The 14,088-nt window shown below is 41.4% G+C and overlaps 2 protein-coding genes across 2 annotated transcripts in view; one reads left to right on the forward strand and one right to left on the reverse strand.

Moving 5' to 3' along the window:
• Nucleotides 1-14,088, reverse strand: part of med7 (mediator complex subunit 7) — a 314,785-nt gene that overhangs the window by 34,145 nt on the left and 266,552 nt on the right. The window lies entirely within an intron of this gene.
• Nucleotides 2,328-13,368, forward strand: hmmr (hyaluronan-mediated motility receptor (RHAMM)). Its single transcript, XM_071903365.2, has 20 exons — nt 2,328-2,444; nt 2,646-2,744; nt 2,847-2,932; nt 3,059-3,136; nt 3,549-3,737; nt 3,872-3,958; nt 4,597-4,708; nt 5,022-5,087; nt 5,462-5,535; nt 5,975-6,048; nt 6,127-6,494; nt 7,291-7,439; nt 8,293-8,528; nt 9,294-9,401; nt 11,007-11,213; nt 11,310-12,035; nt 12,183-12,255; nt 12,434-12,610; nt 12,777-12,936; nt 13,110-13,368. The coding sequence occupies exons 1-20, from the start codon at nt 2,399-2,401 to the stop codon at nt 13,124-13,126; spliced, it is 3,132 nt and encodes a 1,043-aa protein (XP_071759466.1). The 5' UTR covers nt 2,328-2,398; the 3' UTR covers nt 13,127-13,368.

Here is a 14,088-nt window from a genome sequence, read left to right on the forward strand (position 1 = left end):
ATCTATCAGTGAAGTCCTGCATGCTGGATCCATCATAGTTATCATATTTAGATATGATATAGTTAGATATCATGGCCGTGCATGGGGGGGTGGGGGGGGGGGGGTGCTTTTGTCCTAGGTGTCGTTTCAGATTGAAACACTTTCTAACCAGGCATGACTTTAACTGATCACCTGAGGAGCCACAAGCTAAAAGGGGCAGATAACCAGTCTGAAAGGCATTTTTACTGCAGTATTTCCATTTGCAGGTTATTCAAACCTGCAACGAGACATGAATGTTTTCATCCTCTCCATAAAATCATAAGACACTTGCTTACTTCTCTTATCCAATATGTGCAGAAAAAACGTATGTAGCGCCTTCGGATAAAAACATTATGAGAAAAAATTGTGAGAGATACCAAACTGCATTGACAGGCAACTAGTAGGTCCCAAGGAGGTTCTATATAGGGCCTATAAACACATTATTAAACCTAGGCCTACATCTATGAGGAAAGGGGTAGGGGCTTAAATGCAATTACCAATGGACAGGAATTTCTCTCCTGAGTTCAATGAGCTGTTACACATTTCAGTGGGATTGAGAATTCTGGGATGAATAAAATTAAACAATGGAAAAACAGCCAATCAGGAAATCAGGGCTTAAATGACCAGTCAATAGGATACTCACTCCCGTGTCTGATGAGCCATCACTCATGTCAATGCGACTTTGGGATCAATAGAAATAGAAAATAAATAGGAAACTCTCTTCTGAGTCTGAGGAGCCATCACTCTTGCCAATGCAACTTTGGGATCAATAGATGTAGACAAGAAAAAAAACAGCCGATTAGAAAATGGGCAGGGCATGAATGACATCTAATCAACACAAAACTCTGTCCTGAGTCCGACAAGCCATCACTCATGTGCCCAATGCAACTTTGGGATCAACAGATATAGACATTAAACATCTCAAAGTGACTTGGGGATCAATTAATAGATGATAAAAAAAGGTAGGTGGGGGCTTTTGATACAGTCAACCATAGTATCTTGCTGTACATTAAATCCTGTTGCTGCAGTGAGATGTGTCAGTTATTTAAATGATTGGACATCGGGGGGACTCTGTCTCAGCCTACAGAATGTGGGGTCCCACAAGGGAATGTGTTGGTTCCTCTTGAATATACTGTAAATGATCTGAAGGCTGCTTGTTCTTGTGATCTCTTGTGACAATAGCTACTGGTTTTTCATTAAGATAAAAGTAGGCTAAAGTTGAAAGTTTACTTACTGCAGATCTATTAAATATCAGATCGGATGTCAGATAGTTGTTATTGCATATGAGAAAAATCAAAACAGAAACAGTACTGTTTGGTACCAGGATGAAAGTCCCCTGGTTTGAAAGTTGGTGAATCTGTGCTAGCAGCAAAGGATTCAGTCAAATACTTAGGATGCATGCTTCATAGCCATATGTCAGGAGAGGGTCAGGCCCAAATGGTACTTACAAAACGTCACATCTTGGCAACCCCAATTCAGATCAAGTCTTTTTCACTGTTGGTCATGTTTGTAAAACTAGGTATTATGATATTTCTGACAGCATATGAATACAGCACAAATTTGCAGCATCCCAGGTTTTTTGTTTTTTTTAAAGAAAAATATGAGCATAGCAGTATCGAATACATAGGTATTTTTTATGAGAGAAAAATTCCAACATGATATGAAGAAAGGGCATAAAACCAAAAAAAAATAGAAATGAAAAAGGAAGGAAAATAAAATAAAAAATTATAGGTCTAACAAGAATAATAAAAAAAAAAAATACATGAAAGTTAAGTAGATAGCCAAAATAATATATAAATACAATTGCAAGAAATTAATTAAAATACTCCAGGGAACAGTTCATCATAGTAGTTCTTTGTACTTTTAACCATTCTTAATGATTACAATACAAAGTCAAGATCTGATAGGAAAGTTTTGGAATCTTCTGTATGTATGAAGAATTTTGCTAGAATTATAATAAAATGTATTCACATTTCGCTTGATTTCTTTTCATGTCTTTCAAAGTGAATGAAGTGAAAGAATGTGCATACAGTCCCCCACACCCCAAGCATGAGTTCACATTCAAAGGTAATATGACAGGTTTTCACCCTCGCCAACATTTTCACAAACATACATACATTCATCCTCAACATTGCAGAATTTGGAGAGCATAGATATTATGTAAAAACTGGAAATTAACTTTCGTCCCAGCTTTGTTTTCAAACACGGAAAGGAGGGATGACGTCATCCAGGACGAGAAGCTTATTGGCCAGATGTATGTGTGACGTTATTTTGAAATTTCAGCGGCAGAGCGTTTGTTTTTGTCTGTCAGGAGCTGCATGACATTTGCAGAGCCAAGTTGTTACAGTGGTTCTTGTATCACTAGTAAAATTAATTAGACATGTCTTTTTCAAGAGCGCCTTTGAAAAGGTTCAACGAGCATACTGGTAAGTAACGTAAACAAGCTAAGTTAGTAGCATATCTGTAAGTTATCTACCCAAGCTAGCCAATGCTAACTAGCTAGTTAGCTAACATTGTAGCTAAGCTAACGTTACATGTTTAGCCAAAGCTAGCTAGCTAGTTAGTTCATCCAACCTGCGACTCTGATGCCTAAGCCCGATTTAGCAGACGTTGTGTCTTTGACCTAGGTTGTGCCCCTGCACCGGGGTCCTACGAGATAAAACCGGGGGAACTGAAGGGAGCTGCGTCCTTCCACAAGTCTGAGCGGTTCAGATCCCTCAAGGCAGGTGGGTTAAAGACAAGTGTAAGTTGGATCAACACAATACAGCAAGAAATCACAAGCTGAATAAGAAACAGTAAATATGTGCCGCTTAATTTCTCGTCTCCAGCCGCTGCGCCTCCACTGCCTCCACCATCGCCCTCCAAAAATGTCCCAATGTCACCCGTCCGCAGGACTTTGTCTGTTGATGGCCTTGTAAGTTAATAAATGATAATTTACCTCGACATGTATCAACGTCATTCAGATTACCACTCAGTAGGACGTACTATCCCTTTACTACTATCATACAACTATGCCTCTTTGTATTTTGCCATCACATAGGTTGATGGGTCAAGTGTAAAGAAAGAGAGGAGTGGCATCACCATGGAAATGAAACAGCAGAGACTCTTGGAGAAAGAGGTACACTTCACTAATCAAGCATTCACCTATTGTTTAAATCAATAGGGATGGGACGATATGTTCATCTCAGATACAATTCGATACATGATATGGGCTTCACGATTCGATACAACCACAATAAATAAAAGTTCAATGACAACACAGTCTGACAGCAAATCTTTCTAGCCATGGCACTGGCTTGATAGAATGTGAACAACAATTGTAAAATGTCATTACAAAGTGCAAATAATATCATTTTAACTTGTGGGGTAACCCATCTCATTTGTGATTACTACAACAGAATAAAATGTAGCTAATATCACGATTAATTTTTCTGCCCCACGATACATATTGATACATTTTTGTATTGCGATATATTGAACACACCCACTATGTGTGTGTGAGTTATAACCTTAGCTTTCCTCCCTTCCAGATCCGGTCCCTGGTGCAGCAGCGAGGGGAGCAGGACCGACGTTTGCTGGCCCTGGAGGAGGAGCTAAAGAAAGTGGAGGCCAAGCTGCTGGCAGCAGTCAGGGAGAAGACTGGCCTTTCTGCCAATGTTGCCACCCTGGAGAGACAGCTTGCTGAGCTCAAGAAAGCCAATGAGTTCCTAAAGAACAAGGTCTACTTGGCTTTGATGCTCATCTTTAGTCTTGTCTATGTTTAGCAATCCTCTCATCATTACACATGGATGAGATGTGGCTATCAAAACTTAGGTTATTTCTTGTGACTGAGTAAGTCCTTTTTTTTTTTTAGGTTTCTGCCGACACTACAAAGAAGAGGATCAACTCTCTCACAATGGAACTGATGGAGGCCAGGAACAATTTGGACGTTAAAAACAAGGTATGACTATGTAAACTCACCTCTTTGCAGTGCAATACAATAAAATCCTATGTTGCTTTTAATCAGAGGTGGTAGAAGTACACAAATTCCCTACTCAAGTAAAAGTGCAAGAGTCTGCAGCTCAAATCACTAACCCTAACCCTACCAGCTGAATTCACTAACGTTAATTCTCTCTCTCGTTGGTTCTCTCTTCTTCGTATTGCTTCTCTCTCTGTCCCTTTCCCTAATTTTTGTTGTCGCTTTGCTGAACAGGCAGCCAATCATATTTGGCTCTTGATCAGCTGCTTCTGGGATGGAAGCTGTCTGATGCTGAAAATATATATTTTTTTGAAAATCAGTTGATGATTTCCCGAGAGTAACAAGTCTGTTTTGAAAATGTAGTGAGTAGAAAGTACCGATTTTTCTTTTGAAATGTAGTGAGTAAAAGTAAAAAGTCTTCAGTGAAAGAAAAACTTGAGTAAAGTACAGATACTTGAAAATCTTACTTAAGTACAGCAATGAAGTATTTTTACGTTGTTACATCCCACCTCTGGTTTTAATCATACTTTTGTCAAGATTTACCATCACATTTGTGAGCTGCAGTGGATTATGCTTGTATATAAGGTGTGTGTGTGTCTGTCTGTCTGTCCGTCTGTCAGGAGTTAAGTGTCCTGCAGATTAACACTGAAGGCCAGCTGAAGGTGCTAGAGACAGACCTGCAAGCTGCCAGGGCTACTGTCATAGCTCTAAAGGACAGGAACAAAGACTTGGGTAAGACTTCATACCATTGGAGACAGTAACCAGTGAGATAAATGTGTCACATTGTGTAGATCAGGGGTATTCAACCATGTGCCATGGAGGGCTGAGTGTATGCAGGTTTTCATTCCAACCAAACACTACACCAGTTGATTTCACTGATTAGCACACCAACCAGAGAGGAGGAACTAATCAGTCTGTGGTTGGAATGAAAACCTACATACACTCTGACCCCATGGTACATGGTTGAATACCCCTGGTGTAGATAAGATAAGTGAGCAGCAGGGACGAAATAATCTGGGTTAAACTGTGATTTTACTTTTTATAGAGGACCTCCAACAGGCGACCAAAACACAGAACAAAGAGCTGGAGAATGAGACTGATAAGTTGCATGGTGAGTTCTGTGTAAGCCGGTGTTTTTTTTTGTTTATTTATCAGCTGTGTTGATCCCCCACTGCTAGAAAAATGTAAATACACAGAAAATTCATCATCTAGCCTTAGTGCTCAGCCTGCCATCAGCAAATAAAAAGTACAATTGCAATTACACCACAATTGTCCATATAGTATGATATAATGTACAAAGAAGAGCCATTCTTAAACTGCAACACCTACTGGAAGTGATCTTGGAATAAGCCCGGGAATGGACTTGGGTCTCGGAACCAAAATTACCCTCGCATGTACAACAAAATCTACAGAAAACACTGTGCCTGCTTGTTAGTGGCTTTCCTTTTAATATATTTCTATCTATAATCCTGTGTTGTTTTCCAGCTGTGATTCACGAGCTGAGGGAGGAGATCAAAGCTCTGCAGAACTACCTAGACACAGCCAATGACCAGATCCAGGTATAACTAGGGCCATAAAGGATAACACCGGTGTAATTTTAGTTTTTTCATGTCAACATGTCAAAAGTCTAAACCCAGTTTCACATTACCTTTTCTGTATACATATTTTTCTTCTCTTTGCAGAGGGGAGGAGATGGTGTTGTTCAACATGATGTTTTCTGTTAGTCAAGGCAGCAGTATATCTCTGCGAGCTGCTTTTTATGTATTTTTGAAAAAAAAATAGGAGCCTATGACTTCCGGAGGTCAAGCAAACCTGCAGTACAACAGACAGTAGTAGCATCTGACTGTGGCAAATACATTGGTGGGCAATAATGGCAACAGGAAAAAGCTGTTTACACTGGTGTTATCCTTTAATTTTGACTCAGTTGTGGAAATTGACATCTTTTGATTTGGATCGTGCTTTGTGAAAGGAATACTTGACAAATGTGTTTGACTGTAGGATTTGCGCTTGAAGCTCCGTGAGAAGACAGAGTTGGAGCACACTGCTGCAGATTCTCAGCAGGAAAAATTAGGGTAAGCAAATGCCTAATGACTTCTACAAGCAAGTTAAATCTCCGTTCTATATGACACTGATTTGACACTTCTCTGCAGACAACTAGAGACAGAACTAGAGCAGCGTACTACTGAGCTACAAACCACCCAAGATGTGCTGAGACAAAAAGAGGAGGAGTCAGACAAATATCAACAAGAGCTGCAGGCATCCCAGGATGCTTTATGCGAGATGGAGAAGAGGTTGGAGAATGGAGAGCTGGAGCTGAAGACTTCACAAAAGGCACTGAGCGAGATAGAGGCACAAATGAAGCTGGCCAACCAAGAAGTTGAGGACTCTCAGGCCACAGTGCGTCAACAGGAGGCAGAGCTGGCCAGGCTAAGGGAGGTGCTGAAGACGACGGATCAAGAGCTGAATGAGATGGTGGCAGACCTTACACAGAGATGTCTGTTCTTTGAGGAAGAGAAAAGTATGTCCAGTTAAGAGTCCTGTTTGTCAAGTATGTTACTTGGGATTAGGGCTGCACAATTAATCGTATATTAATCGCGATGTCGATATTGGCTTCCACAATTAATTGATTGTGGCCGCGGGCGATTATTCACGCTGGGTTTAGCTTGCTCTGGTGTAGGGCTGCAACAGTTAGTCAACGTAATCAAAACTCAAATTACTTGAATTTTGACCCAGTTTGCCGCTGACCTTTCAAAGTGCGTATAAACTCTTCCATTAGCTTGGATCCAAGTTTAGTATACAATGAAGCACGGGTTACGGGGTAAAATATTTCCTTTTTAATCTCCGACCAGAGACGCAGTACACAGGCAAATGTACTACTTTCTTATTTACACTAATTCTCCCGCGGGTCCTTATGGGAAACTTCAAAATAAAAGCCCACAAACACCCAAATAGACTTCTTACAAAATAAGTGTCTTAGAATACAAATGCCCAAAAACTAAGGCTACAGAGGTGATGGTCCCGGAAAAAAAAACAACGGACCCGGTGCACCGGAATCACAGGTTCAAAGATTTGTACATTTGAATGTTTCTTTATTTATAGGTTTATAAAATACATTATGAATGTGAAGGCATTTCGGTTAACTTAAAATGCTCAAGTGCAATAAAACAAAATGGATGAATAATCATGATAAATAATCGTGATCACAATATCGAGCAAAATAATCGTGATTATCATTTTAGCCATAATCGTGCAGCCCTACTTGGGATTGAAAAAAATATTTTACAGTGTGTGTATGTTTTCTGTTTTGGTTTTAGGCAAGACTCAGGAGGAAGGGTTGAGGAGAGTGGAGGAGTTGAAGGCAGAGCTGAACTCCCTAAAGGAGGTTAAGAGCATTGAGGAAAAGAAACAGCTCCAGCTCCAGCAAGAACATGCTACTCTTACTGAAGAACTGGAAAAAGAAAAGGTTACACACATACACACACACGGTTTTGTCATACATGGCACTCTCATTTTAAGTCCACCAAGACTCATTGCAATGCCAGACATATAAGCGGTAGCTCTGTTTAATCCACATTAGGGCTGCACGATATATCGTTTCAACATCGACATCGTGATGTGCGCATGTGCAATAGTCACATTGCAGGACGCGCGATGTCAAGTAAGGCAAATTAACTCAAACACGTCATGCTACAACTTTTTTGCTGCTTGATACAAAAGGAAAACTCACAAGGTTCTCATTTTCCATGACTAATCTACAAGAAAAGTCTCTCTGATATTACATAATTTAGTCCGATTTAAGGGTTCTTAGGTACACGAAGTTTGATCAGTTCCCAATGTGCTCTGGTGAAGGGGTGCACTTCATCAATTTATCAAACAACCAAAGCAGGCCCCACTAGTCGCCTACCACAACCTGAAAATGAGCGCTGCCTGTTTTGGTTGTTTGACATACTGATCAAGTGCACCCCTTCACCAGAGCACATAGCGAACTGATCGCTGTGCATGCAGAGTCTGCGTATCACCTGCCTGTAAACATGCACGCGACGCGGCTACTGTCACAGATAATGTCGCCTGGATGCTAGAGGCAGGCGTTCAGTTACGCGAGGCGGCTTTTGAAATTTGAAATTATGAAAATTATGATTGTTAATTGTATATCTGTACATGAATAACACACTGCATGTATCTGGTGAAATTTCCTGTATTTTTTCATATCGCAATATATATCGCAGAAAAAAAAAAGATATCGCAATGTCAGTTTTTTCCAATATCGTGCAACCCTAATCCACATACATAATCATGCTCTCTCCCTATTTCTGCAGGCACTTGTAGACTCCCTGTCTGTGTTGCTGAAGCAGGAGAGGGAGGAGTCTGAGGAGCAGCTGAGGCAGCTGAAGGATGAGATGGAGGAGGTGCTGGGAGAGCTCTCTGTCATGGAGGAGCAGGAGCAAAATGGGCAGGAGGTGATGGAGAAGAGCCAGGAGGCCCTCCAGAGGCTGCAGGTGGAAAACAAAGAGCTGGAGAGACAACTGATGGATACCAGGGCGTTGTTGGACAGGTGAGGAACCAAAGACAAAAATACAGTGAAAAGGAGTGTTGACAGGAAGGACGAAGAGTAAAGGGAAAACCCGCAACTTTTCAGCACGGCTGTGTCAAAATTAAGAATGAAAGTACTGAGATGAAAGGGATCCTGCACACTGCTCTTGAAATACAACTCTCATTCATTCATTCATTGTCTTTACCCGCTTACTCCTATTCATGGTCAGGAGAGGAAAACACCCTGGACAGGTGGCCAGTCCAATCACAGGGCTAACACAGATAGACAATCACTCGGTCATATCCGTACCTTTGGGAACACAGGAAGAACATGTAAACTCCGCAGTACAACACTGTTTTAATTTATTTCACTTATGTTTCAGTCTAGTCGGACCTTCATCAGTGTGAAATGTTTATAGACAGGAACATGTTTAACATACTTAAGTATATACATGTTACTGTCTATGGACATTTCAGTGAAATATATTGAAATAGTGTATTGCAAGAGTTGTGTGTGTGTGTGTGATCTTTCATCTCAGTACTGACAGGACCATGACACTTTTTTTGACATGCATGTTCTGTCATCCTTGCCTTCATCGTGGTTTGGTATCTTTTTTTCCCCCTATTGAGATGTATGGTAGACTTTTGTGGTAATTTGTCACATTCACAGGCTTCTGGTGTATCTGAAAATGTTCCTTGAAACGCACATACACAAAATCACCAGATTTCATGAAAATGCCAAATGCTACTTTTAATAGCAATCAAAACCTTGTGGTTGCGTTCTTAGTAATGTCGCAACGGTGGAAGAGAAGCACTTGGCAGCCATGAGAAAAATCCAAGAGGAACATACAAACTCTCTGAGCAAGATCGGAGACATTGTCACAGAGCTGGAAAGGTGAGCACTCAAGTATCAGTATTTCTTGAGGAATGTAATGTCAGTTTGATTAATATTTTTTCTCTTTGTAACCTCTGTGTTAAAATATGTGTAAATATACAGTATGTCAATATGCAGGGCTTAAAGACCTCCGGCCAGGTGCCGGATTTCCGGCACATGGAGGTTTTAGATTCACAAACTATTTTTGACCAAAAAAAACAAAACACTCACTCCACGTGGGTTTTTGTTTTTGATGTGTTTTATCCAATCATATTCAGCGAAGCAACGCAATATTTTACATTTACCAATGGAATGCGAGCAAGTTTTTTTTATTTTTTTATCCAATGAACAGCAAGCTAATTTCTATCACAATGTAGCACCGATTTCGTAGTGTAGCACAGCTGAGATATGGAAACGAAGTTTATGAAAGCTGGTGAAGATACACGCGTCACTGAGACAGGAGTAAAAAACAAACGGTGATAGGCATGGATTGAATAAACGGGTGGAGACGGGAAACCCTTTGACACTTAGTGCGACAAATTAAGGGAACCGGGTGTTTGTTCTGCACTGTGAGCTCAACCAGCAGAAAGAAAGTGCTCTTTGCACGAGGTAAATCCCAGACACAACGCCGCTATGCGCGCACTCCGATATCTGACCACATTGCCGGGAGCGACAGTTACAGCTGCCGCTCCAGCGGCAATGACAGACCTGAACGTGATCTGTCTTTCACAATTTACAATCGTCATTCAGCATAAAAATGTGGCATTGCTTTGGCTGTTCTCTACAGAGCTCCCCAGGGGTCACCTGGTAAGAAAAAAATAATTGATGTGGAAATCCATACGGGCACCGATTGGTAAAACGCGCACGGCTCCATGCGCATGGATTAGTAAACCGTGCCCTCGAATTAGTAATCAGTGAGCACGGAGTCCTAAACCATGCTCGCGGATTAGTAGACCGTCCACACGGATTTGCGGCCCACAGAGTTGCATATAAAATTTAATTAATATGCTTTTTCTACAAGCATGATTTATAGGGAGTAAATGGGTTTCATATTGTCACCAAAACACACATCGGATCATAAATTAGACCTACTGATGTGATTAATCAATGGTTATGGTTCACATATGGTCTAGGTGCCTAATGGCTATTACAGCTCACTATATGTATGCCAAGCGGTGTGTAATGGCTCTGGCTCACTGTATATAGGCCTAAAAGTCCCTCTTTGATGTTATCAACGTAGATATTACAAATCTGTGCGCATGGTTTACTAATCCATGGGCACGGTTTAGGAGTAAATTGTAAGAAAACCGTGCCCACTGATTTCCGCTTTTCTTTTTTTTGTACCAGGTGACCCCTGGGGGGCTCCACAGTTATCCTTATTGCACTAGGTTTATAGATTAATAATGCTGTGTGTTGAATATTCATTCATTCAGCACAGAAATGTGTCAATTGTTTTTTTTTGTTCTTGTTATTGGACTAGTTTTATAGAGAAATAGAGAAATAAGTGTAGTGTGCTGACTACCACCCCACCCCACCCATCAGTCAGGAACATTTCAGGCTCTGAAAGTTTTTTTTGCTTTAAGCCCTTAATATGTAAGCCTCAAACATTTGTGTCCTACCTTTCAGCACCAAACAGGCTCTGAAGGGAGCAGAGGCGAGAGGGAGAGAACTGGAGGTGGAGGTGGAGAGAGTGACCCAGCAGATGAAGGAGATGGACAGAGTAATTCAGCAGAAAGAGGAGGAGATGAAGAGTGTGAGGGAGGCGTTACAGGAGCAGCAGCAGAGACATCTCGCCCAGCAGGCTGAAGAGAAAGCCAGGGAGGAGTATGCACGGTATGCTTCACATTCGCATTCACACTCGAGTCTGTGCTGGAACAAGTGGCACCTTTCCACCTTTCATTTTCCTTTTTTCTGTCCTTGGCTTTCTAGAATTCTGTCAGAAGTGCAGACTCGCCTCGCACAAAAAGATGAGGAGATAAAGGCCATGGAGGCAAGCCATACAACCCTGATCAGCCAACTAGAGCAGGAGGTACAGCTGCAGACAAGGGAGAAAGAAGAGGCACTTGGGCAGCTCGAGGAACAGAGACGTCGGATCGTTATTCAGCTCCAACATGAGAAGGAAGAGGCCCAGAGACTACTAGAGAAGGCCAGACAGGAAAAAGAAGAGACACTTGAACAACTCCAGCAAGAAAGGGAGGAGAAAGTTAAGATGGAGACAGCCTTCCAGGAAGCAAGGGGAGCGATGGAGGTCGAGAGGAAAGACTCCCAACAGGGCAGGTCAGAGGTGCTCAAACTACAGACCCAGCTAGAGAGAGTAGATGAGGAAAGGAGGAGCCTTCATTCTCAAGTTGAACTCCTAGACCAAGAACGGCTAGCTCTTCAAAATCAACTGAAGACGGCAGAGCAGGACCGACACCAGCTTCAGTCTCACCTGGACCAAATTGAACAAGAGGGTCTAAGTCTCCGGACCCAAGTAGGGCTTGTGGAGGAGGAGAGGCAATCTCTGCAGTGGGAGACGGACAAACAACAACAAGACAGTCGGGCTCTGCAGGAGCAGGTAGATGTGTTGGCTCAGGAGAAGGTTACCCTGCAGTGGGAGATGGAGGAGCAGAGACGGGAACTCCAAAGACAACTTGCTGAAGCACAGGAGAAGAGGTGAGCAAGAAGGTCATAAGTTGGCCTTTTTTTGAAAAGACTTTTCAGTGTGTTTGAAAGGATTTTATTTTATTTTTTTCCCCATTTCTTTTGTTTGGTTTCTCAGTTTTCCCTAATAGAACTAAAGATTTCCTTCTGTATTCTCAGCTCTCGAAGTTCAGAGACAGAAGGCTGGAAGAGACTGTATGAGGAGCTGTTTGCTAAAGTCAAACCCTTCCAGGTCAGTCATTTCCACACCACTTGAAATTTGACAATATGACATTCAGAATAGTCCAGATCATCTTTCATTAATTTGAAATTAATTAATAATGAGCTAAAACGCCCTAAGATTTTGCACTAGTGTGAATTAACTGGTGAGTTCTCACCACTCAGATGTTCATGTTGGTGTGTTCCTACAGGAGCAGCTCAATGGGTTTGCAGCGGAGCGAGATGCGTTACTCAACGAGAACGGGGCGAACCAGGAGGAGCTGAACAGGTTGGCTGACGCTTACGCTCGTCTGCTGGGCCACCAGAACCAGAAACAGAAGATTAAACACGTGGTGAAGCTAAAAGATGAAAACATTGCCCTCAAACAGGTGAAACACGAGAGCGATGCTGTTTGTTTTCCAAACTACACACTAGATAGCAGTCTTATATTCTTGAAAGACCATTAGTTGTTTTATCTCAACCTTTAGATAGTTCAGTCCAATATACTAGCTTTTTTCTTTCTCCCTCATTTCCTCGCTGTGTGCATGTGTGTAGGAGCTGTCTAAGCTTCGGTCCCAGGTGAGTCGGCAAAAGAACGATCTGGGGCAGCTGAAGGCGAAGCTCCCCGGAGCTCCCCACCGCAGGTTTGATCCCAGCAAAGCTTTCCAGCATGACAGCAAAGAAAACAGGCAGCCAACTGCAGCTCTCAGAGAAGGTGAGTGCTAGACTGACCGCTCACTGCATCACACTGGCCCTGCACAGAGAAAGCTCTGTGTAAGATAGAAATACTAAGAATTTAACAGACTACAGAAATTCAACATTTGCACTTCTTTGCTGTATTTGTTGGGATAATTGTGTGGAAACCTAATAGTTTGTTTAATTTGTCAGGAAATCATTACGTGTAGCGGCGCTTCTACTGGACAAGAATTGGCAATTAATCTGTACTTTGCGGACGAATCTGATTTCTAAGGTTTGGTGTTCTTTCAAATAATTATTTATCAACCCATATAAGCAATGACTGCCTGTTACTTGGGTGATTTTTTTTTTTCTCTTAATTTGAATAAACTCACATGTAACTCGGATGTTAATATTATCAGTAGTTTCGTAATACTTTAATCGAAATGTGAACTGTAACTTTTGCTACACGCCTATGTTTTAGATCCTTTTGTGTCATCAAGTCAAGTGTCTGTTGCACGCAGTCTGTACAATAGTGGCAATCAGTTTGGAATAGAAAAGAAATGTAGAATGTTTGTACAGGAACAGCATGTGTCAAAATAATGAGCAAATATAAGACGGATGCAAATCTTGACTGCACACAAGGCAGAAAACAACAGCATAGTCAGTATGAACATGTGAGAGGCATTTTATTATTTTATGTTATGTTTGTTGGCTTTTTATCCCAGAAACTTTCCTATAAGTACTTTGAGAGGGTAGTAAATTTGTAACTATTTCATGTGGGGTAGTAATCTTATATTCCTGTTTTAACATTTATTTTTTTTTATCTGTTCTTTGTAATTAAAGACATATTTGGATCCTCTTCTTAAACCAAACATGTTACTGAGATTTATTTATTCCAATTAAGTTTATTTGTATCTCTAATAATGATTGTCTCTACTGGGTATGCACGCTTACTGAGCTGTTGCTTGGATCTTTACTCTTATTCAGTGTACCGTGCTTCTGGGCCATGTCTGTCCACAGCCAGTAGAGAGCACTCTAGGACTGCAGCCAGAGGTTGGAGCACAACGAAGGCCATTTATAACCACTGTTACATCCACATTATATCCCAGCTGCAAAGAACACAAATTCACATCTTCTCACAGACAATCTTGGGTTATGGGTCAAGCAGCTTTATTTCCTTTAGTGAGAA

The sequence above is a fragment of the Centroberyx gerrardi genome, chromosome 16 (assembly GCF_048128805.1).
Source record: "Centroberyx gerrardi isolate f3 chromosome 16, fCenGer3.hap1.cur.20231027, whole genome shotgun sequence".
In the NCBI taxonomy this organism is placed as follows: domain Eukaryota; kingdom Metazoa; phylum Chordata; class Actinopteri; order Beryciformes; family Berycidae; genus Centroberyx; species Centroberyx gerrardi.

Coding starts and splice junctions, on each gene's coding strand:
- hmmr (XM_071903365.2), top strand. CDS start 2,399: ATGTCTTTTTCAAGAGCGCCTTTGAAAAGGTTCAACGAGCATACTG. Junction 4,709..5,021: donor GGACAGGAACAAAGACTTGG/GTAAGACTTCAT, acceptor TACTTTTTATAG/AGGACCTCCAACAGGCGACC. Junction 6,495..7,290: donor GTTCTTTGAGGAAGAGAAAA/GTATGTCCAGTT, acceptor TTTTGGTTTTAG/GCAAGACTCAGGAGGAAGGG.